This window comes from Cyanistes caeruleus, chromosome 15, assembly GCF_971803275.1.
Source record: "Cyanistes caeruleus chromosome 15, bCyaCae1.hap1.1, whole genome shotgun sequence".
Lineage (NCBI taxonomy): Eukaryota > Metazoa > Chordata > Aves > Passeriformes > Paridae > Cyanistes > Cyanistes caeruleus.
In genome coordinates, this window is record NC_141715.1 from 17,054,775 (window position 1) to 17,080,880 (window position 26,106).

Below are 26,106 nucleotides of genomic sequence, written 5' to 3' on the forward strand. Positions count from 1 at the left end.
CACTGGGGAGGGCTAACAGTTGACCTCAAATGATACCCTTTGGAATGCTGTTGTTAAAGGTTATGGTAACATATTGAAATGTTGTTAGAATTGCAAGCACCAGCTTGGATCAGGGTGCTGCACAGAGCTGCTCCAAGAACCCTGTGCAGGTGCCGCAGAGCCGTGGTTCCGCTGGACAGCTGGAGCCGAGCCTGAGCTCCTCATACACTGAACATTAAACAAGAAGAATCCTTTTAAATAGGTTTCTGTAATTTCTCTGCATGTATTTCTTCCACACTAGAGCAAATGTGAAAACATTTACTATGGCAGAGCAATTTAAGAAATTTATCTAACATTTCCTAATTTGCTTAATTATTAAAGACAGTTACTCTCCTGATGGGTTCAGGGCAGGGTTTATTTGTTGTGCTTTATCTTTTTTTGAGGTTTTTGAGATTTTATTTCTGTGTGTTCACCTTCACCATCCATTTACTTTCCACTCAGTGCTCCCTTGAGTCTGCCCATCCCAGAAAGGAAGCACCAGAGGCAGTGTCACCATTCCACCACAGGACAGCCAAGGGAGAAGCAGGCAGAGAACAGCAGGTCTTGGTTTAAGCAAGGACCTCCAAGAAACCAAAGCAAGGAACCAACACTTAATAACAAAAGTAAATACCATTTATTTTAAACCCTTCTTTTGACACAATTCATCTTGCTCCATCATCATGGGAAATTTGTTATTCTCAGCTCATTCCAGATCTTGGAGGTCAGAGGTGATACCTCGCTGCTATGCAGCAAACATTTTCAAGTGCCTACTCTACATTATTGCTTTATATCTCAAGGCGAAAATAAAAAAAAAGCTTATCCAGGTTGCCTGGAGCAGGAAACCAGCATCCCCCTGCTGTACCCACATCAAGCTACGACCAGAGCGGCGGCTACAAAGGCTCCATCTGCACACGCATCCTAAAAACATATAAAAACGTCAATTGAGCTGCTCATTTACCTTTCAGTACCAGCTGTCCCAGAGGAGAGGCTGCTCTGAATAACGGGGCAATGAACCTTTAAAACAAGCCAACAGCCCTAAGAGCCCACTGCCCTCCTCCTGGCTGTGTGTGCACGCTGTGCTGGGCAGGAGCGCAGCTCTGCAGCCCCAAACCCACAGGGAACTGTTACACGCCCAGCCTGCAGCCAGAGGCTCCCAGAGGTGGTGTCCCCATCCGAGGGGACACACAGCAGTGGGACATTGCGGGTGACTACCAGGAAGCCCTCGCACGGCTCTGAGCCCCGACTGGGAATGCCAATCTCACCATTTCCTCCCTGCACTCCAGTGCCCAGGAAAAAGCAAGTACAAAAGCCACCGTTTGAGAGGAGAAAATAGATTTTCTAGTTTCATAACTGCACACTGTCAAGCTGGATTCCAATTAAATTTTTCCCGTGCCCTAACACAAGCTCTGCTTTTTCCAGAAATTTCTCTTGGCTTGAAGCGCTCACTCCCGTGCCCTGCTCCCGGTCTGTACTTCCTGACACTCCAGCTCCAGCACTGCTCTCTGCACTTCTGCAGGGACCACAGTCGCACACAGCTGTCACACGGAGCTCTGAGCTGCCCAATCCCTCTCTCCTCCACCAACGCCGGTGCTGACCGGCATCCTCTATTCAAACTCTGCGCATTTTGCATCTAAAAGTTCCTCTCATGCAGGGAGATTTAGCAGAAAAGCGAGAGCAGGCAGCACTCAGGCACTTCCACCCGTGGCTCTGCGCTGCTTTTAACCCCAGCCGAGCAGAGGCGGCGCAGATGTGGGGGGAGCAGGGTGCTGCGCGTCCCTCCTGCTCCTTCTGCTGCGGGAACCAAGGACTCCTGCCACTGGATTTTTCCCCCTCTATCAGTGGTCTTTAACACGATCACAGCATGCAGCACAATGCTTTAAAACAGCAAAGCTTCTGGAAAACCCAAACAAAAGGAACGTCACCAGGTGACGTCAGCCTATATAGAGCCCTGTGTGGTCGCAGCGCATAAGCAAATCCATTCTTGTACCGCTTCCCTGAAAAGCTTTTCAGTAAATGCACTCATGCTACTACAGGAGCTTCTCTCAGCAATAAGCCACCCATCTGCCATCAACAAGTTAGGACTAAAGGAAGCCACAGCTGCGGAAAAGGAAAACGTGAGCTTCAATTAACCAGCTGAGCAGCCACGGAGGACGAAAACTTGTATTAAGATTTAAAAATTGCAGACCTGTCAGTGGAGATCAAGGCAGCAATTTCAAAAGGAATATTCCAAGACAGCATTGTGGATTTTGCACTAATATCAAAGGACACTAAACCCAGTCAATTATTCAAGGCTGTCTTACATTAGAGCCTTTCACAGACTCACGGCGTTGAGTCTCAAACTACGACTGAATGCACCCTCCAATGTACTCAAAAGAATGGGTAAGTTCCTGCGTTTCTCTGTTCCTTGTATAATGAATGACAGCTCTGCTTTAAAGGAGCATTTAAGATGCTAAATCTGATTGCTCTGCACTGAACCTTAAGAAAAAAAAAATGTTTTCCGATAGTGCCAGTGTAACCCTCCGTAATCGAGATAAAACCTCCTCCTAAGTGTAATGTCCAAGTATTCGGTTTGTCGTAGTAAGTTGTTTCTTGCATTTAGAATTAGCTTGTTGGAAATGCATGGCAATGTTATCTGCAGTGAAATCTTCCACCGTGATGTTCCAAGTGTACTGATAAGGCTATCCTATCTTGTTGTTTTCCTAAATTATATTCTGCAGGCTTACATTTCAAGTGGCCATTAGGGGCTCGTATGCTGGCAGCACTATATGCAATGAGTATGGTTTTAAAAATGCTGCCTGCCTTGGGCATGGCTTGTCCACCAAAATGTCGCTGTGAGAAGCTGCTCTTTTACTGTGACTCTCAGGGGTTTCACTCAGTGCCAAACACCACTGAAAAGGGCTCGCTAGGTTTGTCACTGAGGCACAATTTTATTTCTGAACTTGAAAGGGATCAATTTGCAAGCTTCAGTCAACTTACTTGGCTTCACTTAGATCATAATCAAATTGCAACAGTCAGAGAAGATTCTTTTCAAGGACTGTATAAACTTAAGGAATTAGTCTTAAGTTCCAACAAAATCTTTCATTTGCCAAACACAACTTTTAGCCAGCTGCTTAACCTGCAGAATTTGGACCTCTCTTTTAATCAGTTATCCTCTCTGCACCCCGAGCTCTTCTACGGCCTTCGCAAGCTACAGACCTTGCACTTGCGATCCAACTCCCTGCGGACCATCCCGGTCCGCCTGTTCTGGGACTGTCGTAGCCTGGAATTCCTGGATTTGAGCACAAACCGCTTGCGAAGTTTGGCTCGCAATGGATTTGCGGGATTAATCAAGCTGAGGGAGCTTCACCTAGAGCACAACCAGCTGACAAAGATTAATTTTGCTCACTTCCTCCGGCTGAGCAGCCTGCACACGCTCTTCTTGCAGTGGAACAAAATTAGCAACTTGACATGTGGGATGGAGTGGACCTGGGGCACCTTAGCAAAGCTTGATTTGACTGGAAATGAAATCAAAGCCATCGACCTCACCGTCTTTGAAACTATGCCTAACCTTAAAACCCTCCTCATGGATAACAACAAGCTCACCACTCTGGATTCCAAGATCCTGAGCTCGCTGACATCCCTCACCACCGTGGGCCTCTCTGGCAATCTGTGGGAATGCAGCCCAAAGATCTGCTCCTTGGCCACATGGTTGAGTGGCTTCCAAGGTCGGTGGGAGCACTCCATCCTCTGCCACAGCCCCGACCACACCCAGGGAGAGGATATTCTGGATGCAGTGTATGGTTTTCAGCTTTGCTGGAATTTATCGACTGTGGTTACCCCCGTGGCTACGACGTCGTACACAGCTCCAACTACCGAGTACACGAAAAGAATAAGCTCTTCTCATTTCCATGTGGGAGACAAAGAGATTCCAACTACGGCAGGCATGGTCGTTACCACCGAAGAACAGTTCCCTGAGCCAAACAATGCCATCTTCACTCAGAGGGTAATTACAGGAACAATGGCTTTATTGTTTTCTTTCTTTTTTATCATTTTTATAGTGTTCATCTCCAGGAAGTGCTGCCCTCCCACACTAAGAAGAATTAGGCAGTGCTCAATGATTCAAAACCACAGGCAGCTCCGATCCCAAACGCGGCTGCATATGGCCAACATGTCAGACCAAGGACCCTATAACGAGTACGAACCCACCCACGAAGGACCCTTCATCATCATCAATGGCTACGGACAGTGCAAGTGCCAGCAGCTGCCCTATAAAGAATGTGAAGTATAATACCTACAGCCCATCACAAAGTAAATCAGATAAGTAACCTACTTTAAAATTGTAGGGACCTACATCAGATTCTAATTTTTACAAATGTTGACATAAAGCCTAATTTTCCAAGCTACTTAATGGAAACATTGTTTATGGAGTGGTGCAGTATTTTTAAGTTTTTTAAAAAATAAATCCATAATATTTTCAGTGTTAAAGAAGCAATGATTACATTAAACTTGCACTCCTAATGTTTAAAAGTCTAAAGAGATGCTCACCTCAAACTATGTAAAATGTTTCATGTTATGTAATTATATGACTGTGTGTAAACATTTATACCCGAGTCTCCATATTCTACTTTTTCTACTGCAAACAGTCCGAGGGGAAGGATACTGGATATCTGTGCAGGGATCTGTTTGTTCCACTGCAGCTGGAGGATCCCAAACACTGCAGCTGGCTCCGGGCACTTTAAGGGCAGCCTGGGAGGAAGATTTTCCTCCTCTGAGCATTTCACTCCAGTAAGAGAAGTGAGGGAAAACAAAAAGGAAAAATGAAAAATAACAACAGAGATCCAGGTGGGAATTTCAGTGCGTTGGGGTGAATTTATCTGAAATAGTTTTGCTCTGTGCACGTTCACGGCTCGGCTCGCTGACAGCAGCACAGGAAGGAGCAGCTCACACAGGCACACACAGGGGCAGGGTGGGCACACACAGAGCCCTAGATAAGTCGGGCACACACATGGGCACAGACACACACAGCCCCAGGCAGGATGGGAACACACACACACACACACAGAGCCCTAGACAAGCTGGGCACACGCACCCAGGAGCAGGATGGCACAGACACACAGCCCCAGGCAGGATGGACACACACAGGAGCAGGATAGGAACACACACCAGGAACGGGATAGGCACACGCACACAGGAGCAGGATGGACACACACATGAGCATACACACACAGCCCCAGGCAGGATAGGCACACACATAGGAGCAGGATGAGCAGGATAGACACACACACACACACAGGAGCAGGATGGACACAGACCAGAGCAGGATGGACACACAGTCCCAGGCAGGATGGACACACACACACACACAGAGGAGCAGGATGGACACACAGCCCCAGGCAGGATGGATACACAGCCCCAGGCAGGATGGACACACACACACACACAGAGGAGCAGGATGGACACACAGCCCCAGGCAGGATGGATACACAGCCCCAGGCAGGATGGATACACAGCCCAAGGCAGGATGGACACACACACACACACAGAGGAGCAGGATGGACACACAGCCCCAGGCAGGATGGATACACAGCCCCAGGCAGGATGGACACACACACACACACACACACACACACAGGAGCAGGATGGACACACAGCCCCAGGCAGGATGGACACACACACACACAGGAGCAGGATGGACACACACACACACACATACACACACACAGGAGCAGGATGGACACACAGCCCCAGGAACAGGACAGCTCTCCATGTGCCCCCAAACTGGCAGTGCAGTTTCTTTAGGGAGGCTCAGCACACCGGGATCGATTGGAAATATTTATTAAGTACATTCAGTCCTCGGCTCCTTGGTTTCACTTGATGATGCTTTTCATGAATTCAGGCTAATTACTTAATGACGATGAACAAACAGCATTTCAACACCTTTTCATGTGTAAATACCCTTAATGCAAAGTTCTCTTAATTAAAAGCAAATATCAACAGCGAGGTTAAGGAGAAGAGGGAAGGAAGAAAGGAAGGAAGAAGCCTCTCTTTGTCCCCCTGCTGCCCCCCCAGCTGAGGCTTCCTCTCGCTGGGAAGCTATTTTCATGCACTAACTCCACTGGTTTCTCTGGAGACAGAATTAGCCCCTGTAAAATAAGCTCTCACTTGTCCTCCTCTTCCAGAATTCAAGATAAAAAAAGACCCCTTCTGATAAGTTAGGAGAATATGATTAGTTAATAGAATAGTTCACTGAAAAATGTTTTGTTTCTTACTTGACATGGGACAGAATCTAAACTAGTATGACTTTTTAAAAAATCATATATATATATACATACACACCTCATTCTAAGGGGTAATTTGGTTTCTTTAGCCAGAAGTACCATATTGCTATTTATACTCTATTATGGAATTATATGTAAATATTTGCAGATCTATGCAGTGATGGTGGTACTCAGATGCCACAATGGTGGGGGGGTGGGGGGGGTCTGCAAAGGATTACATTATTTTTAAGTCAACTGCTCAAATATTGTAAACATTCTAACCAAAGCTAAAAGATTCAGAGGGATGGAGAATTATTTTATATATATATACATGTATGTATAACTAAAAAATGTGTTGTGTCCAATGCTGCAGTGTTAAACAATTACCAGCACACCCCAATGAAGAAACGAAATTCCTCACAGTGTTGCCATACCTTGACCAAATCCATAATTACAGTATGCTAATTGTGATGTACTAAACTATCCTGCAAACTTTTTAAGCAGAAAAACCACTGCATAAAAATCTGTTTGCTATTTCACTCTGCTTTTCTCTCTGTATTACCACTTAGTGAGGTATTTAGGGTACAATTATACAGCAGTTTGATGTTTTCTTGTGAGATGAATTCGTCCAAGGCAATTATAGCAAAATAAGTAACTTCTGTTAAGATTTTACATAAAGGTTTTTCAATTGCTGGTTTTGAAGATATTAATTTGCATCACTTTACTTTTACATACAGTGCCCTTATTATAAAACCAATATTTTGTTTACTTCCCTTGACTCTGTACTTTAATGGAAGAGATCCAGTGAAGCCTAATGGATTTCCATAGAGATATCTTTGAACTCTCGTTACTGTTAACACTAAGATGAGTCCATTTACACCTGTTCTGGGAAATTAATTACTGCTTTTAACTGACTACAAAAAATCCTGCGGGGTAGGGGACAAAGAGCAGATATTCTGGATGATTAAATCCCATGTGAGGCAGAAGGCCAGAGCTAAGCTGAGAAATACAAACCCATACTGGTCCCCAGGGGTATTTAGCTGACTGCAGGAAGATTTGCTTTGCCCCTCCCCATAACTAAGCTCTCCCAAGGCCCAGGATGCTGCTCTAGGGGCAGGTGAGAGGGCACGGAGCGGGCATCACTGTCTGTGCACCTCCCTCACCTCGCACTGCCTGGCACAGGCCAGCTCCGGGAGCCTGGGGACAGGCACCTGGGGACAACTTCCACCCACAGCTGCAGGGTACCAGCACAGACAGAGTTACCACTGAGCTCCTTAATCACCCTGGCAGCCAAATAACCTGGCTGTGCTGCCATCCCCCATCAGATGTCCCCACTGAACTCTGATGGTCCCAGCTGCACCTGCAGGAAGCAATCCCACCTGGTGCTGCAGAAGCCCTGCAGAAACCCTGCCTGCCAGACAGGCCAAGGGCTACCACCTCAGTCTTCCACATGGCAACAAGTGGCTGCTTGATGAGGAGCTGAGGTTCCTCCAGGGGAGGTGCTTTCCCAACAGCCTAGCTCCATCCCACTCCATCTTTATGAGCTTTTCATGCCACCCAAGAAGAGCAAAGACAGACACTCCAGCAATGCTGGATTTAACCTTCTCCATCCCTGCCACTCATGGCGATTTTCCAAGCACTAAGGCACTGTTCCAGCACCTCTCCAAACAAACCCACCCAGGTACCCAAGTTCTCCCTCCCAGAGGGAGGTCCACTGAGAGGTTCCACTGGTCCCACAGTGCTTGGCTTGCAGAGAGCAGAGCAGGAGGCCAGCAGGCAGAGCCCTGTACTCCACACTAATCCACAGCCAATCTCCAAAATGCTGTGCTTTACATCTGCTATTTCCAAACCCATTTGTTGCCAGGTTCCAGGCATAAGCAAAACCATTCAGCAAACATTACATTTAGGGTAACAGGTATCATAAAACTCACAGAATGTCAAACAGTAGCAGTGAAGTCAACTTGAATTCCCCGTGGAGGGACAGCAAGCACCAGGCAGAGCCATCGCTCTGCACAAGGACATGGCCAGAGGCTGTTAATGTTTTTTATTTTAAAGTTACTGTCTTCCATTCGCAATTGCTTGTGACTCTTCCAGGCAAGAAGGGGATTGGAATAATTGTGCTACTCAGCAGTCCCTGATTTATTTTGTTGATGGAACAAGAACCACGATGATTTGGTTTAAATTAATCGTATTTCAGTACGAGCAGTGGCTGATGACAGGAGCTTGTTATCCCTCCCTCCCTCCCCCAAATACCATCTCTGCTGCACAGCCTCGGTTTGTACAGATCCTACACTGCTTACAGGTGCTTCAACACCTCCAGGCACAACCTCAGAGGTCTCTGGATCTTTTAGAAACAGAATTTCTTATACTGCCTTTGTGGTCCTCATCCCATCCAAAGATCTCCTCCATCCTCGCTGATCTCCAGGCAGCTTCCCCTGCTCCCACCCTCGTGTCAGTGAAATGGAAACCCAGCAGCACAAGTTCAGCTTTTGAGTCATTCTCCTGGAACAGGCTGAATTAATGCTCCCAGTTAGTCTCTCTGCATTAGATCAGTGTTTAAATGCACACAAGTAAAAATTACTCGATGAAGGGTGAAATGGGTGAGTGTTCAGTCTCCAGCTGAAGTGTTCCTCCGCACTGAGCTCCCGTTCCCTATCAGATGGAAACAAAATGAATGCTGCTCCATCGCTGCTTGGCTTTGTTTGCTTCTCCCCCAAGCAGAAATGATCCAATTTTTCAGTGATCAGCCACATGCAAATCTGAGCATCTGAGCTTCTGTCCCATTACCCCCTTGCAAGATAGGGGCCTGTTGCTACCTTGTAAAATCAGAAACATCCCGTGGCTTTAAACCAGAAATCTGCACTACACACTTATTTTTAATGTGTCTAAGATAATTTCTGTACTACTTTAATGGAAATAAAGTTGATTTAATTTTGTGATCTGTGTAGCTATCAAAATCCATCTGTTCAGACCTATGAAACTTACCCAGGAGCTGAATTTCATCTTTCTTATGAAGTTTTCCATAAAAATTAAACAAGTTCAGAGGGGGATACAGTATTTCTCCTCCCCCCCCAAAGAGGAACAAGCAAGGAAACAACAGAAACCAAAGGCAGCAGCTCCTCCCTCCCCACACCTTCCTCCACTGCAAATGTCCCAGATGCTAAAATTGGTGCTGGGCTTTGCTTTTTAAGGCACCACGTTAGCAGGATGCTTAGAGATAATTTCAGAATCAGCTGGAAATTCAGCATTTCACATCTTGTGTAAAAATTTTCTGAGAGGCATCTAGGGAAGGGTACCAGAAGCTTTGGGGGGTATACTCAGGCCTCAGATGGGGTGCAACACCGTTGTACACCACTGTGTAAGCACCAAGAAGCTACAGCTGCCATCTCCCAACCACTCCTTTGTAAAAAGCCAAACAAAACCCAGCCCATTTTCCTTTTTGCTAATGAAAACACTAGTAAGTGAACTATTCTACCAGCTTAGCAACCCAAGATTACAGAGAGTCCTAGATGTATTGTGTTTAAATGATGTTTCAAGAGCCAACTTCTGGTGGGAGGGGGTGTGAGTAATGGAGTAAAACAAGTGCAGTGTACAGAAGCATTTTGTTATTAAAATTGTGTATACTGTAAAACTGAATTTGCCTCTTTCTTCCTCCCTTTTCAAGCAGAGATGTCAAAAGTTCACTCTTTCACAGTATGTTAAAAGCAGTCTGCAGCCACTGTCCCAAGCAGGAGAGTCAGGTTTGGGCCATTTGCCAGAGTCACAGCAAATTCCAGCCCCTTCTACTGTACCACAGTTAGCAAAGAACAACCTCCTGTTGGACTGTGTAAAGCACAACCTCCTGCTGGACTGTGCAAAGCACAACCACCTGTTGGGGTTGTGTAAAGCACAACCTTCTGCTGTACCACAGCAAGCAGAGCTGCACGGGCTCTTCCCACACCAGGTGTCTCCTGACCACCCTGAACTGACTGAGCAGGATGGGAGTGAACACCAAACCAAAGCCAAACCCTTGAGCAGCTGGATCAGGATCAGCACAGGCCTTACCCTGCCCCTGGCTGTTCCCTGGTTCCAGGTACCCCCCACGGCCACCCGTGGGTCCCTGTGCCAGCCAGGAGCTGACATTCCCAAAAGGAACACACTGCCAACAGCAAGGCAAGGTTCAGAGGTGCCACGCAGTGAGAAATCCCATCAGCTCTGAGTCACAGCCCTCCAGGAAGGGTCCCAAAAACATCCCTGGCACAAGAAGAGCTCTTTACATGAGCTACACCAGCCAAGACAGCCTTCAGAGCCACTGTGCCTCAGTATCATGGGAAGCATTTCTGGGTGTGAGAAGTGACAAGTTCACAGACACAGCCCAAAAGCAGTGATAGAGAACTGAACAAAAGAAGAAGTTTCAGGATGTTCCAAGATGATTACATGCACTGAACTGCCAGCTAAAATCATTTTAGTAACTAAGCCGTAGCTGCATTTACTTTTTTATCAAAAGGTTTGGCTGGAACAAGTTCTCAGGGGTTTTAAATGTCAGTTGGCAAACTGCCTCTCAAATCCTTCTAATACTTCAAAGCAGCACATGATATATCTATTTCCTTAAACTCTCAGAGACTAATTTTACAAGCAAAAGCATTTCTCAACTACAAACTCAGTTGTTCTCACAGGCAAAGGTAACACACCTGAGAGAAAAAACAGTATTCTGAATACATTATGCAAAACTTTTAAATCCAATTAAGAACAAGGAAATGTCAACATCACTAGCAACTTTCTTTTAAATGTAGGCTCTGTTAAGACAACTGCAAAAAAATTGAGATTCAAGAATTTGACTGGAGAGGACTGCACAAACGAACTGAAAACTGCAGCACTGGGAAGCCCTGGCTCCCTCCTCCAGTGAATGTCCAGGCTAAGGGACAGGATTCAGTGAGTGTTCACCCCCCACAAAACCCTGATGGCAGTATTTTCTGTAATCTGTTCTTAAGGAAAAACTTTACAAAATCATTATTACCTAATCAACAATTTCATTACCATGAAGATTTTAGGAAATTTTATTACAATGAGTTAAAGCTCTATTTGCTGTATTTGACATAAGATTCACATGCTCTGGGTCTTATTTTAGAAGAAATGTTTTTGCAGTGAGGGTGGTGAAGCCTTGTGACAGGTTACCCAGAGAGGTGGTGGATGCCCCTTCCCTGGAAGCACTCCAGGCCAAGTTGGACAGGGCTTTGGGTGACCTGATCTACTCAAAGCTGTTCCTCCTCACTGCAGGGGGCTGGACTGGGGTGGCTTTTCAAGCTCCCTTCCCACCCAAACCATTCTGTGAGTCTATGAAACAAAAGTCTTGTTTGTCTCGTTAGCAAATTCCATGTTTGTTTCTGGGATGCACAGCTCCAGAGGTTTGGCTGCCAAGGGCACTGAGCAAACCCTTCTGGGCTAACAGGGAACCAAACCCTGATTTCAGCTCTTCAGCTGGTTTAAATCCACAAGGTCTATAATTTTACTTTTTCTTCTAAGTTTCCTAAAAGGAGAAGAGTTAAACACACACAAAAATCATTTGAGCATAAAAACCAGGAGCAAGAAGATGAACCAGGATCAGAAAGGAACATTTCTCAAGTTAAACCCAATTTCTTCTCCCCAGTATGTAACACAAACACTTCCAGTATGCACACTCAAGCAAAATGAAAGGGTATTCTCTGCTACCTGCATGTTTAATTAAGTAATCGATCTTCCTTTTATAAAACCAAAGTATTTCTTTTAAATGTCACAGAAGTAACTTCCCTGTTATCCCCAGCAGATTCTGCTCCTTGTGCACTGAATATTCAAAGTGGAGACAGAGGAGGTGCTGCTTTTCCCTTCCACCCCTCCCTACCCCACAGGCTGGGCAGTGCCAGTGACCCCACAGGTCACTGTTTGACAGAGGTGCATCATGCTTTGTATCAGTTAAAAAAAACAGCCATATTTCATGAGAAGTCTTGGACTAAGTGGAAAAGGTTCATCCATCAAGAAGGTTCTTAAATAATGAATGAGTCATAATTCTTTACAGTCAAAAGCAATTAATTTTCTGTACTGTAATCAGGAGAATAAATCTGAAAAATCCATTCTAATGGCTCTGAATCTGAAGGTAGTGTTGCAGCTGAATTTTTAATCCTGAAATACAGGAGTAGTGAGGACTTCTGCTGTTTAAACATACAATCTTTTACCAAACAGAACAGCTTTACTGCATATTTAATAGGTAGAACGGGTTTTGTGAGACCCCATGAGATTAAAGACAGCATTCGATACAGGGAATGCATTTCAAGCAGAAAGGTCCTTCCAAGATACCTCTTAACTGTATAGCCACTAAAATACTTGAAATATCCTTTATCAAGTGCACAAAATATTCAGAAAATTTTACTGTGAGAAGTAGTTTTACTTATATGTTTGCAAACAGCTAAAAATATTGAGAAGCGTGTTAATGTGGAATCCAGCTCAACCCTACAGCAACTGTTCCTATTAGGAAGCATTTGCTCTCTTTCCCACTAGCTCCTAAATAATCCATCACATACCCAGAACCTCTGCCTCAAAAGCCATGTGTTTCTAGCTGGGACTATCAATTTCTGCCCTCAAATGGATTACTTCAACCCTAACACCACTTTAAGTTTGAATTCTTTTAGAGAAAAAAACCTGTAAAATTAATAGAGCTCTTAGTAAGCTAATAATGACACAGTCTGCTAAGGAGGAGAACAGGGGAAAGGGACAGGGACACAACTGCAAGGGAATTTCCACCCCTGAAGGCACCATATAGCACTTAACTGGGGGAAAACTTATTCCCCTGCACTGCAGCCACTCTCAGCAGCTTTGCTAACAACCTCTGCTTTGAGCTTGGCCCATTTGAGGTGCCCAAGCAGCCCAGAGCGGGGTCAGGCACTGAACATGCTCAGCACACCCCTATCACAGGAAGGGAGCCAGGAACAAACCCCCAGGCTGGGGAAAGCACACAGCAGGGCCATGCTGCAAGCCCCCAGGTCTAAGCACACACTTCTGACTGAAGAGCAGAGATCCTACAGCACATCTCTGCTGTCCTCAGGAGAAGACAACATGATCCAGTAAAGACCTGGAACTGCTTACTGATCCCAGCCAGCCCTGGAGCACATCCCCACACAAACAGCAACAGCTGCTTGGAATTCTGGCTGAATAATTTAAAGGTTAAAGAACTCCTCCTCAAGCTTTCCAGATAGTCCTGAAGATGGAAATTGCTGGAATTGCTTCCAGGTAGGACAAACACCGAGCTCAGCACCCAGGGGAGCAGCAGCCCACTGCAAGGCTGAGCAGAACACAGGCAGCCGAGCTGGGAACTCCTGATGACAGCTGGAAGTTCACTGGGTATCAAGTGTGTATCTGCAGACCACCAAGTGTGTATCCAGACCTTCAAGAATTCCACAGCCACAGGGCAGGCAGGCAGACAAAACCATCTCTAGTTTGCATTCTTGTCTGTGCATGACCAGCTTAGCTCTGGGACGTCCATCAGCACATGGCAGCTGTGGAGCTTGGAAGTGAGGGAGCTGTGACTACATGACAGAGGTCCTCTGCCTGCAGCTAGCAGCCAGAATCTTTCAAAAAGGCTAAAGTCACACATCTGATTGGGATGGACCAGAAAAAAACCCCAAACTCAACCAAACAAAAACAAAACCAAAACAAACCAACCAACCCTGAGAGCTTCGGTAGATATTGCATCTTTAACATGACACTACACTCCTGAACAGAACAAAAACGAGATACTTCTGACAAGTTCCCAGAATCTCTGGTGACAAGGAACTTCTAGAGATTGTCTGCCCACCCTTGTCCAGGGTTTGCCCAACCAGGACAGCCCTTCACTGAAACTACAAAGCAGCAGCCTCAGTGTCTCAGTGCAGTGAGCTCTTGCCAGGTATTCCTCCCTGCCAGAGTGCAGAGTGAGTCTCTAGGCCAGCTAAAACACCACCCATGGTTAAACTCAGCAAACACCCACAGAGCTCACTTTGTAACAACACAATGGTATCAGGATTAAGGAATTTCAGCTATTTACAGACCACTCAAAATACCCTCAGTGCTGGGAACTGCTGAACAAACTGCAGTGCCTCTTCCACGCCAAGTTTGGGATTTGTCAGTAGCATAAATATTTGTTAACAAATTTGAAACTTGAGTAAAACCACAGCTTTGTTGCACACCCAAGAGGTGTTTCTGGAATGAATTCCAAGCTCTTGCCCCCTGCTGCAGGGCTGTCCCTTCCTAGCAGGACCCAGGCCAGCAGCAGGAGGTTCCTGAGCAAACAGCACTGGCACAGCAATGGGATCCCTGCTGGAGCCAGAGCTGGGGGATGAGGGGAGCAACCCTAAAGCACAGGGACAAATGGAAATGTGGACTGAGAGGAGGCAGACTCCAGTGCACCCAGCAGATAAATCCCAGGATATTGTCCCTTCATACCTACAGCTGTCTAGGGACAACAATTAACTTGACAAAGGGTGCCAGGAGGGTGTCCAGAGACACATGAAAAAGGTTTATGCCACACTGCAATGAGCTGATGCCACCCCGCTGCAGACTGCTTCTTCCTTCTTAGTGGGCACTCCATCATTTGAATATGCCCCAATAAAGCTGCATCATCAAGAGGAACTTTCTGACACTTACTTTTACTATCCATTTATTCAAAACCAGTAGTCTTCATCAGGCAAATTAGTAAGTGATCATCAGCTTTAGAAAGCAATTTCAATTGTTCATGCAAACACAGCTCCACTGTAGCAAACAGCTCACTGCCACCACCTCAGCCTGTGCTGGCACACTCAACTACAAAACCCTTTCCACCCTGCCTGGCCATCAGGCACCCATGGGAAGAGGGAAAATACCAGGAAAACACTCCAAAAATATGAGTTTTTGCAAATAACAAAACAACCCAACCACCCAATCTCTCTAAAGCATTCATTATGCACATATGTGCAGTTAATTAAATATATATATAAAATAGAGACATTTCAGGTGGATTTCCTATGTCACATTATGAGATACATGCAATCAGTGATTCTGGGGAACTAACAGAAATCAATCAAAAATATTTTAAAATCAAAAGTAAATTTCAAACCCACTAATGTTCTCCCACAGAAGGAGTTATAAAATGGGTTTTTTATAATTACTCCATCCTGTTTGCTACATTTGCTTATGCAAGAGAAGTGTTTTTAACTACTGGCAGGACTAGGATTAAATGACAAGTCCACATACTTGATCCAGATTGTTCACAGGCACAAGGTGAAAAATATGATAAAGAACATGAACAGGTTTCAGTGAGCTGAGCCAGGAGAAAAAAAAAATCAAACTCACATCCCTTCTGAGCAGAAAATAGAACATTTTTGTGATTATTAAAACAATTTGTATCAAGGCAAGTACACAGGGTGATTTCTATTCTGACAAGTGGTTTGGTCACTTTTTGTGCAATGCAGTTATAATCAAGAGAAGCCTGTTTTACCTCTTATCAAAACCATCCCACTGTCTTCAAACATTTCAAGTTAGTAACATACTTCCAGTTGCTTCACTAATATTAAAAAACTTCAAAAATCTTATTTTTCTCACAGGAGAACTGTAATTTGCAACTTCAGTCTTGCAGTCTGTTCCCTAATGAAAAAGAAAAATCAGCAGAGCACAAAAGTCCTCTTCCACATTTCACAGCATCTTTTAACTTTAATGGCAACTGACCAAAAACTGCTCCAGGCTAACAACAATTCCTAATCCCTGTAACTCAGCCTGGAATTCCCACTCAAGGGCAAAACTGGGAGCAGCTATAAACACTGGGACTAGTTTGTAAGAATTCACATCTTAAGAACAAGCAAAAGCAGCTGCCCCAGCCCTGCGAGTGTCCAAGGCCAGCTGGAAATAAGGCAAGAGAGGAAGGTGCGTGCCCAGTGAAAGCAGGGACAGGTGACACAGGAAGAACACAGAGATGCTGCTCCCCTCTGTGGCAGAAAATCTGTGTGGACAAAGCTCAGCTAAGTCAGAGCTGCCAGAACTGGGGGGGATAATTACAATTTTCAAACATATTAATGGCAAAAGGCAGCATAGAAATGACTTCAGTGTGCTCCAGGGTGAGGATGAACACCTCACAGACAGGGACAGGGACAGGCAGAGGTGCTGAATGCATTCTTTGCCTCTGTCTTCAACATGGATCAGGGCCCAAGGGGGTCCCAGTGCCCTGAGCTGGAGGACCATGACTGTGACAAGGAGCAGCTCCCAGCTGACCCTGAAATCCTGCAGGATCTGCTGCTCCAGCTGGATCCCTACAAACCTATGGGGGCCTGATGGGATTCATCCAAGAATCCTCAAAGAGCTGCTGATATCATCACAAAGCCTCTCTTGATGATTTTGGAGTGGTGTTGGGAATCTGGAGAGGTCCCAGCTGACTGGAAGCTGGGGAACAGTGTCCTGATTTTCAAGAAGGGCAAGGAGGAGGACCCCGGAAACCACGGGCCTGTCAGTCTCACTTCAGTGCTGGGTAAAGTTATGGAGATTATTCTGGGAGGTGTTGAAAAACACCTGGAGGACAACACAGGAATCAGTCACAACCAGCATGGCTACAGGAGGGGAAAGTTCTTCTTGGCAAACCTGATTTCCTTCTACAACAGGCTATCCCACCTGGATGGTAGAGGAAAGCCAGTCCATGTGATCTTTTTGGACTTCAGGCTGGATCTCAGCAGGGAAAGGTTCTTCCCCCAGAGGCTCCCAGGGAATGGGCACGGCCCCGGGGCTGCCGGAGCTCCAGGAGTGTTTGGACAGGGATGCACAGGGGGATTGCTGGGGGGTCTGGGCAGGGCACTGGAATCCTTATGGGTTCTTCCAAGTCAGGATATTCTATGATTTTGTAAGTCCTCTTTTAAGTGATGTTGAAACCAAACCTTTAAAATTACTGTCTAGCGCTATCAGTGTATTATTTCTTGAGGGGAAAAAAGCATTATTGCAACAGCAAAAAGTAATTTAATTTTTTTTTACTATTATTTGCACCTGTGGTGTGGAGGAGGAAGGGAAGGGATGAAGAGAGGTGTTTGTTAGGTCTGAAAAACAACAGATTCTCAAACATTTTGTACTACTTTTATACCACTTCCAGGTAACAGATCTATCTACCAGTGCTCTCTTAAGGCTTATTCTTATACCTAAAAGGTTAATAGCATATGTTTTATGATAAATAGCCCAAAGGTTCTATACCTCTGAAGCACATTTCTACCACTGAAGCAAAAATACCTATTTATACAGATCAGTAATGGTAGGAAAGTGCCAGGGTGCCAAGAAAGTCATCCTGTAACAACATACATCTTCTCCCTAAAAGCGCAAAAGAAAACCCAAATTGGCAATAACACATCACATGCTAAACCTGACTTTTCACAGAGCTGAGTTTCCCCCATTTCCATTACATCATGATGCTGGGGCTCTGCAAGCCAGACCAAACAAATGTACCTGAAGCCTTTTGCAGAATGGCACAGGTTTCCATTTCCCTGAAATGTTTCCTAGCTGAGCTCAGAGGCAGCTGCAGGGCTCTGACTGCCCTGGCTCCGTGTGCTGGGCCAGATCTCAGAATATTCTGAGCTGGAAGGGGCCCCCAAGGATCAGACTCCAACTCTCAGGTGAGTGGCTCACACAGGGATGGAGCCCCAAACCTTGGGGTTTGTAACACCCTGCTCTGAGCCCCAGGCCCGTGTCAGGGTCACCCCTCAGTGCCAGGGCAGCTCCTCCTCACTCAGAGACAGAGGAGTGCTGTGGCTCTATCTCACCCAGCCCCAGATGGAAAGGGGTTATTTTGCAGTGGCTTTGGCATCCAGATCCTGCAGTTTGCAATCCTGTGTTCCTACCCCTCCCTGGTGTGAGGTGCCAGGCTGCTCCTCCTGCACCACAGCCCCCAGCTGCCACCAGTCCAGACAGGAGCACAAAACATGGGCTGGAAAAGCAGCAGGACAGCCCCACGTCACAACAGGCCCTGGAATGGATCACAACTGTGGATAAAAGCTGTTTTAGACCTGGAGTGTCCTCATGCAGTGCCCAGATCAAAACTGGGACTGCTGGAACCCCACACAAGCGCAGGTGAGGTGAGCAGGCTGCTGGGAGTGACAGCCAGGAGCTCAACAGGGGCTGCCCAGGATTTTGTCAACACCTCCAGCTGTTTCCTCCCAAGGGATTTTGCTGAGTGATGACTGGTTAAGCTTGGCTACAGGTCAATTCACCTCACTTCCAGTATGCCTGGTTAGATGGGAGAAGCAGGATGGATGGGGAAATGTCTCAGAATACCAAATCAGGGGGACAAACCACTTCTGCAGGAGCCACCAGAGGCCTACTGGGGCTGGTGAGTAATCTACCACTGGAGCTGCTTTTTTACAGGCCTGGTTTTTCTTTTTTATGTTAATTAGCAACTTTATCTAAGGAATATCTCAAGTTTTTCCTTCACAGATTACATGAATTAATAGATATATCCAGAAGCACAAAAAGAAGGCTAAAGTTTACACCTGCAGTAATTGTAAAAGCAGTGAGATACTGTAGTTTTTATCAAATTTTACATGTGTGCAAAAGGGTTTAGAAATAGAACTAAAATTGGAACAACACAGACCCCTGCAAAACTCAAATTAAAAGGAGTGAGCCAAGGCAGCATATGCCCTTTCCAAGAGGAAGAGAATGCATTATAAATCTGGGAATAAAGCCACCTAACTCCTGGCAAGACAGCTTGGAGAAACAGATAATAAAGCAATCCTACCAATATGGTCACAAGACATTCAAAGTTAGAATTAATGTATCCTTTATTCATTATTAGAAATATAAATAGGTTTAATTTGCAACAGATTTTAAAGTGTTTCCTGGGGCGGGAGGTGGGGAGGGGTGGGGGAGTGGATTCAGCAGTGTTAACCTGCAATACAGCAACAGAGAAAGTAGGTATGAAGTTGCCTTTGACTAGAAGCAATAGGCATTCAAAACCAGGAACAGCAGGAAAAGCTGACTAATTCTTAAGAACCTCAAGCCTCAGAAGCAGCAAAAGCAGCAGAATCTTCTCTCCATCACAGAATCCCAGAATGGTCTGGGTGGGAAGGGAACTCAAAGCTCATCCCATCCCACCCCTGTCATGGCAGGGACACCTCCCACCATCCCAGGCTGCTCCAAACCCCATCCAGCCTGGCCTTGGGCACTGCCAGGGATCCAGGGGCAGCCCCAGCTGCTCTGGGTACCCTGTGCCAGGGCCTGCCCACCCTGCCAGGGAACAATTCCTGCCCAAGATCCCATCCAGCCCTGCCCTCTGGCAGTGGAAAGCCATTCCCTGTGTCCTGTCCCTCCAGCCCTTGGCAATTGTCTCTCTCCATGTTTCCTGCAGCTCCTGCAGGCCCTGCAAGGCCACACTGAGCTCACCCCAAAGCTTCTCCTCTGCAGGTGAACATTGCCAGCTGTGCCAGCCTTTCCTCCCAGCAGAGCTGCTCCATCCCTCTGCTCATCCTGGAGCCTCCTCTGGCCTGGCTCCAGCAGCTCCAGGTGCTCCCTGTGCTGGGGCACCTCTGCAGATTCAGCATCTGTGGGGTCTCAGAGAAGCCAGAGGGGCTCAGAAGCAGCTCTGGATGCCCAGGATAGGGATCCCACTGAGGGCTCTCAGACCAAGCCAACCTCATCCTCACCACCTCCATTTGCCCAGTGACTCACTGGGGCACTGTGGGGGATGAAGAAGCCCAGAAACATGGTGTGCATACCTTCATTCCTCACAGAGGCACCACCCAGCCATTATTTACTAAGCTAACTAATTATCCAGCCACCCTTGCAGATAATAAGAATGCATTAAAGCATTTAAGATTCCTGTACAAGCCTGACACATACAAAGTGGCTGCCCTCCCTCAAAAGAAAATGAATGTCACAGGAAATAATCCATTGAGGAACGCTCAGCACATCTGAGGTGCAGGGCAAAGGTGGCATCACCTCAGCATCCAGGAAAAGAAAGGAAAACAAAGCTATGGGATGCCAAAGCATTCCACATTTTTATTGTATCAGCTTCTACCTCTAAAAAGATCATTAGATAAACAATTTGAATTAGCATTAGGTAGATGATAAAGGAACAGCTATTCAAAATGAACAGAATTAATACATAGAACTGCAAAATCTGGCACAGAAAAAGTGGGAGATTGAAGGTACTTAAACTGACAGTAATCTGAAAAACCCAGCTGGTAAATTCAGTTTTACACTAAGAAATAAGTTGTAACTGAATCTACACTTCACTGCAGTCTAGCACTGAAAGCACCCTTCCCTCCACACAGGCACTGCTCCAGGAGTGGGTAATAGAATCAAAGTCATAGAGGAAGTTTACAAAACACATAAAATAATCTGCTGGAAATAACACCAGGAATAACTCCCAGGGGATACAAGTGTCCTCTGTACTTGATGTAGTCCTGCTGTTTCAAAAAGAGTTCCTGGAGTCCAGCTGAGGATACCCATAACTTGGGGGCATGGAGGAAATAGGTTTCCATAGCACTACAAAACTGACCAGGGAGAATAATTTAGAGTAAGTTTGGAGAATGCAGCATCTGCCACCAAAAAGGCAGTTTTACATTCTCTGTGAAAAAGCCTTCATGAGAGCATATGGGGGGGGGGGGGGGTACAGGTCAGGAAGATTTGCATAATTACCACCTTTTTCTCTCCACACACATTGCTGCCAGGCTCTCCTCACTCCCACAGCAGGTCCCTGAGCCCCTGGGGATGAGCAAAGCTGGCAGTGACAGCAGTGGGGAGGAGCAGGAGCCCACCCAGGAGAGCTCAGACAGCAATTTCACCTGTGGCTACCAGAGAGCCACACCTGCAAACCCACCCTCCTAAGAACATCAGCTTCTCCATGGGCTGCTGAAGACCCTGCAGGAAGGAACACTCCCATCTTGCAGGCCATCAGCTCCAAAGGGCTCAACTGCCCAGACACAAGGCAGAAGGGCTCACAACTGCTTTCTCCTCAGTTATTTCTTCACTAACTTCTCATTTTCTTGGTTTTTTTCAGTCCAGTGACCTCTAGAATTTGGATTCTTTGACTCCTGGAGAGATGCCCAAAGAACTCATTCTGCCTCTAAGGAAATTCACAATTTGGCATTTAAGGGGAACAGTATCAAGTGATATGGCTGCAGTCTTATTTTATACTTGACATCAGAGCTCTCCAGTCACCTTCTTCCCCCCAAATGACTCAATAAATAGTCCTCAAAGGAGATGTTCAAAGGCACAGTAGGGAAGAGGAAGCCAGCCCCACATCCCACATTCCTCCCTACCCAATCCAGGAGGCTGAGTGGGCAGGGATCCGCACCCAAACCCTTTGAAAAGAGGGAAATGAGCCACAGATGCAGAAGCCACCTGGGCAGTATCACACAGCCAGTTGCTCAACCTCTATGCAAGCAGAATTAATTGCATTAATTCTGGGGTTTAGTCAAGAGGATTTGAGTAAAAATAATGCATACTTAAAAGCAATGCACAGTATTGGGTTAAAAACCATGGGGACAGAATGTAAATGGAGGGAGATCTGACTTGGGCACCACTGACATTCACAGCTGCAATTCATCTGCTGGGAAGCCTGAAAGGAAAAACATCCATCAACTTCCAAGACCAGACACAGGACAAAATGTGTGTGCTACAAACAAGTCCCAGGGTTATCTTCCTACTCAGCAAACAGGGGCTTTTTAAAGCATCATATACCAATGTTGCAGGTAATATCAGAAAAGAAAATAAACTCAAAAAAACAGCTGAAGTCTCAAGCACATAATGAGATTGGTGTCTCAAAGAAATTGCTGAAGTATCTCCAGCATTCCTTAAGACCTCTGTATGTATTTTAATCTGGGGAGGAATTATGCAACTACAGTCATATATCAAGGCAATGTGAAAAGAAATTTAATAGTATCAGAATTATTTGAAGTCTTGAGTAGTTTAGGATAGTCAATGTTCCACCTCCCCCAAACTGCCCCTGTGTGCAGCCTCATGGCCAAATCTTCATCTGTCATCATATCAAAAAAGCTGCCTGCCACACTTGCAGGTGGGAACCTTACTCCAAAATTCAATCAATCAAAGGCAACAAAAAATACTTCATGTTTTTAGGGTTTTTTAAGGAATCCATCCTTTAAATACAAGGTCAAAATAAACTCCCTCAACCCCAGCAGATGAAAGGATGCTAGAAGGATGCTCTGGAGCAGTCATGGCAGCCAGGACTGACCCACCTGCATCCCCACGATGCTCCTCATCTCTGTCCAGTCACTCCCATGTCACCCATGCTCCCTGTGCCTCAGAGACTTCACTCTCAAGCTACCACACCTACAGAGCTGAACTGATCCTAAAGCAAGAACCTTCTGTTTTCAGAGCCTTTTCCCCCCCAGAGAAGCAGCAGGCTTCATTTCCCCGCATCAGTCCGCAGGTTTCAGAAAGTAACTGATAACGTCAATTCACGTTATCATATTCAGCAAACCACAGCTGACAGCACCTCAGGCATATCAAAGAGATTCTGAGCTGAGAAGCAATTTTTTTCTTCTGGCCACATATGGCAGCAGTGGAGCACCCAATGAATGGCAAAAGCCTTGTTTCCTGACAGGCAGAGGTTACCAGGAACGCAGTGGAGTCGATACTCCATGAGTGGCTGCACATCCCACAATATTTGCGTTCACTCTGACACACAATAAAGAAAAACCCCCTCCGTTTGTGGAAGGCACAGGTATTTGTGAAAGCCAGCACAGAACCATCTGGGTTTGTTTCTTCACTGCCTACTGCTAATTTTGCACATGCCCTGGTTTTCCCTTTGTGGCTCGATGCCAGTGCTTTTTTTAATTGGTGCTGAGAGAAATGCACCTTTTAGCCCACCTTTCCAAGGCAACTCCTGGCCTGACAGCCTCTGGCTTTGCTGCTGTTATTGTAAGGAAACTACTCTTCTAGAACGCCTGTTCAGCAAAAATAATTTGTGAGGATCCAGTCTCCAAAGTCACAAAGTGTTTTCAGAAAGCCTGAGCAGGTTTTTCACCCTGCCATACACAAGCTGGCTCTGCTGCTTCCCCTCTAACTCCCATCCTTCCTGCTAAAGGAATGTGTCCCTGTGTAGGCCAGGAGGAATCCAAAGTTCTCTCCTCTATTTCAACAGCTTTCCAAAATACAGCTTAAGCCTCATCCTTTTCTCAGACATGAGAAGGATTAAGTCACTCTTCTGCCTCTATTTAAATTCCAGAGGGCTGCCACTATTTGGATAAGCCACAAATGCTAATTATTCTGTATTGATTCTGTTGACTTTCTGGGACAAAGGAGGTCTGAAGCCCCAGGACACATTAAGAGTATTACAGAACATCAGCTTTCTTACACAGGATAAAACAGGTTAAGCAAGAGCAGAGTCTGGATAATAAACACCACATCCAGAAGAGAATATCCAGGCTTCCATCAGGACCTTTAATGCTTACAGGAGGAACTGTAAAAAAGACAAAGAGGTATTGGAAAGGGAAAAAATGAAAGAGCACAACAGGTTTTGCATGTCGTGGGAGCACTGGAGAGGAGACAAGTGGTACCACACAGCCACAGGGATATGTATACACATGGACAGTGACTGCTCCCCTTCTCTCCCTTCATCACCTCCCGAATCCCATCCTGCAGATGGAACTTCATCCAGAGTTTGTAGTAGATGAAGGCAAAAGAAAAAGATAAGAAGTTGAGGACATGAGATGCAAGTTTGTCATTGCAATACAAGAACTGTGGTATTTCAGCTTTGTAATAATTCCATCATCCCTTTCCTCCAACGAATTGAAAAGCCCAGTTGTGTGTGTAATACTTCTGCACACTGAGAGCATGATCCTGCTGGAGGCTAAAAGACTGTTTATCCACAGATCAGCAGTCACTGTGCAAACTTACATGCTCCATTCCATCCATACTCCTCGAATTTGACTTTGAGAGACTACTCAAGTATCACCAAATGGCGTTGCATTAGGGGTGACTACATATTTGATCTTATGTAGGCAGATAAAGTTCAAATATTTTTCCACAAAACAGTAGAATTCAAATGAATTAAGCCATGAACCACAATGTTAAAGCAGAATTCATGTACAGCATTAGAGTGTATTTATGTAAAACCACTTACAGCTCAACAAAAATAAAACACTGCAAAATGCCAACCTCCATACCACAAACGAGGCCTGTACACATTATTATTGCAGGTTTTCCCTGCACCAGTCTTAAATGTTATTTGATCAATATGAGATTAAGAAAGGTTGAGATTTATAAGGCATTATCAGAAGATCAGAATGTGTTAACATTGGAGACAGACACAAGCCTGACAAGAAAGGAAAACCCAGGTGTTCCACCAACAGAAAACCAAAGGGTGACAGGGAAAGGAGGGACCAGGTGGGATGAGAGACTTCACTGGCACTCAAAGTATCCCCAGGACTCAATTCCTGTTCAGAGCCAGCACTGGAGCTCAGCTCTGCTGCACAGCTGGCTGCAGTGAGCACTGTAAGTGAGGGCAGCCACTTTCCCTCTTTTACATACATTAAGAGTCTGTAACAAAAATGCTGCAAAGCGTGGAAAGGCTGCAAGGGTGAGTTCTGCTGTACAAGGCAGTTCAGAACAAGTCCCAGCTGCTGTCAAATCTATTCAATTTAAGAGAGTTCTTGCTGGCAGCTCTGCACCAAACAAGCAGCAAAGGCTGAAGGCAGTGGATGGAGCTCAGCAGTGATTTAAGACTTCAAGAGACTTCTTGGCTCGTACTGGAACCAGACCTGAGGTGTGAGTGCTGGGCTTTGCTGGGATTCTCTCAGGAGGCACTCAGCCAGCCATAATGCTTCTTTAAGAGATGCATCTGCACAGCACAAAAACTGTCTTGGCTGTGGAAAAGCATCCAGGACTTGCAAGTTGTGCCGCTGGCATCAATGGCTGCAGTGGTGTGCAAGGGCAAGTTGTTTGGGGTGCCTAAACCAGCAATTCCACATCAACACTGGGACAAGCTCAGGGAAACCACTGGGAGTGACAGGGAAGACTCTGAAGAGCTTCAAAACCCAAAGATCTTACAGAACCTCGCATGAGCTGGACTCTTAAGAACTGAAACTCCATTAAGTCCTTGTATTACTCCCTAAGAAAGAGAAGGTGCCAGAACATCTCCTGAAAACCCCACACCAAGTCCCAAACCAGAATAGTGTTGGGTGAACACCTGGAAGCTTGATTCTGTAGCCCAAAAATGCCTGACTGACAGAGTGTGAAGCTCTCACCATCCTCATCTGGCTTCAGTCCAATGATGCTGAAATATTTACTCTATGGCAGCCTGTAAGCATTCAACTTAAAAGTCTTATCACTTCAGAAATGTTCTGTTTTTAAAAGCAGCATCTTTGTCAAAGCAATAATGTCAATGGAAATCAGGGCCCAGCATAACAGCACAGCTCTCTACTGAGCAGCAAAGTCCATGACAGGAAAACCCATCCAGGCTTTCAAACCCCATCCATCACGTCAGCATTCAGGCATCTTAAACTGACAAACAATATTAAAAAAGAAAGCATAGATTATCTCAAGGCAGAATTTTTATCAGCATCTTTATCATCAACACAGATCAGTGTGCCATTTTAATTCACATCTATTCTCAGAGAAACAGATGCTTTCATTAAAAGGGCTATGCAAGAGCCCTTTCAATATATAGATACTTGCTATAAATGAATTTTACAGTCATGTGAAAATTCACATGTTCCTTTCCAAGCTTGGATCCTTGATGGGAATACAAAACTGTGGATCAACATTATTAATAGGCAAATTCATCATGAAAACACATCTCCGTTCTGTAAATTGCAAGTGTGTCAGGAGTAGAAATATCCTTTGCTGGTAGTTCTGAAGACAAATGATTTCTCCCAGCAGATATTGAATAGATAAGCCAGGCACT

At 45.6% G+C, this 26,106-nt stretch overlaps 2 protein-coding genes across 5 annotated transcripts in view; one reads left to right on the top strand and one right to left on the bottom strand.

Moving 5' to 3' along the window:
* Nucleotides 1-26,106, bottom strand: part of CTNNA1 (catenin alpha 1) — a 118,122-nt gene that overhangs the window by 54,554 nt on the left and 37,462 nt on the right. The gene's annotated exons all lie outside the window — the stretch shown is intronic.
* Nucleotides 1,831-9,193, top strand: LRRTM2 (leucine rich repeat transmembrane neuronal 2). Of its 3 annotated transcripts, none has more exons than XM_023936187.2 (2): nucleotides 1,831-2,397; nucleotides 2,736-9,193. In XM_023936187.2, exons 1-2 carry the CDS (start codon nucleotides 2,394-2,396, stop codon nucleotides 4,283-4,285), a joined length of 1,554 nt encoding a protein of 517 aa, XP_023791955.1. In that variant the 5' UTR covers nucleotides 1,831-2,393; the 3' UTR covers nucleotides 4,286-9,193. The 3 variants fall into 3 exon arrangements, with proteins under 3 accessions (XP_023791955.1, XP_023791956.1, XP_023791957.1); XM_023936188.2 differs by having other exon boundaries at nucleotides 2,027-2,397; nucleotides 3,164-9,193; XM_023936189.2 differs by having other exon boundaries at nucleotides 2,269-2,397; nucleotides 3,185-9,193.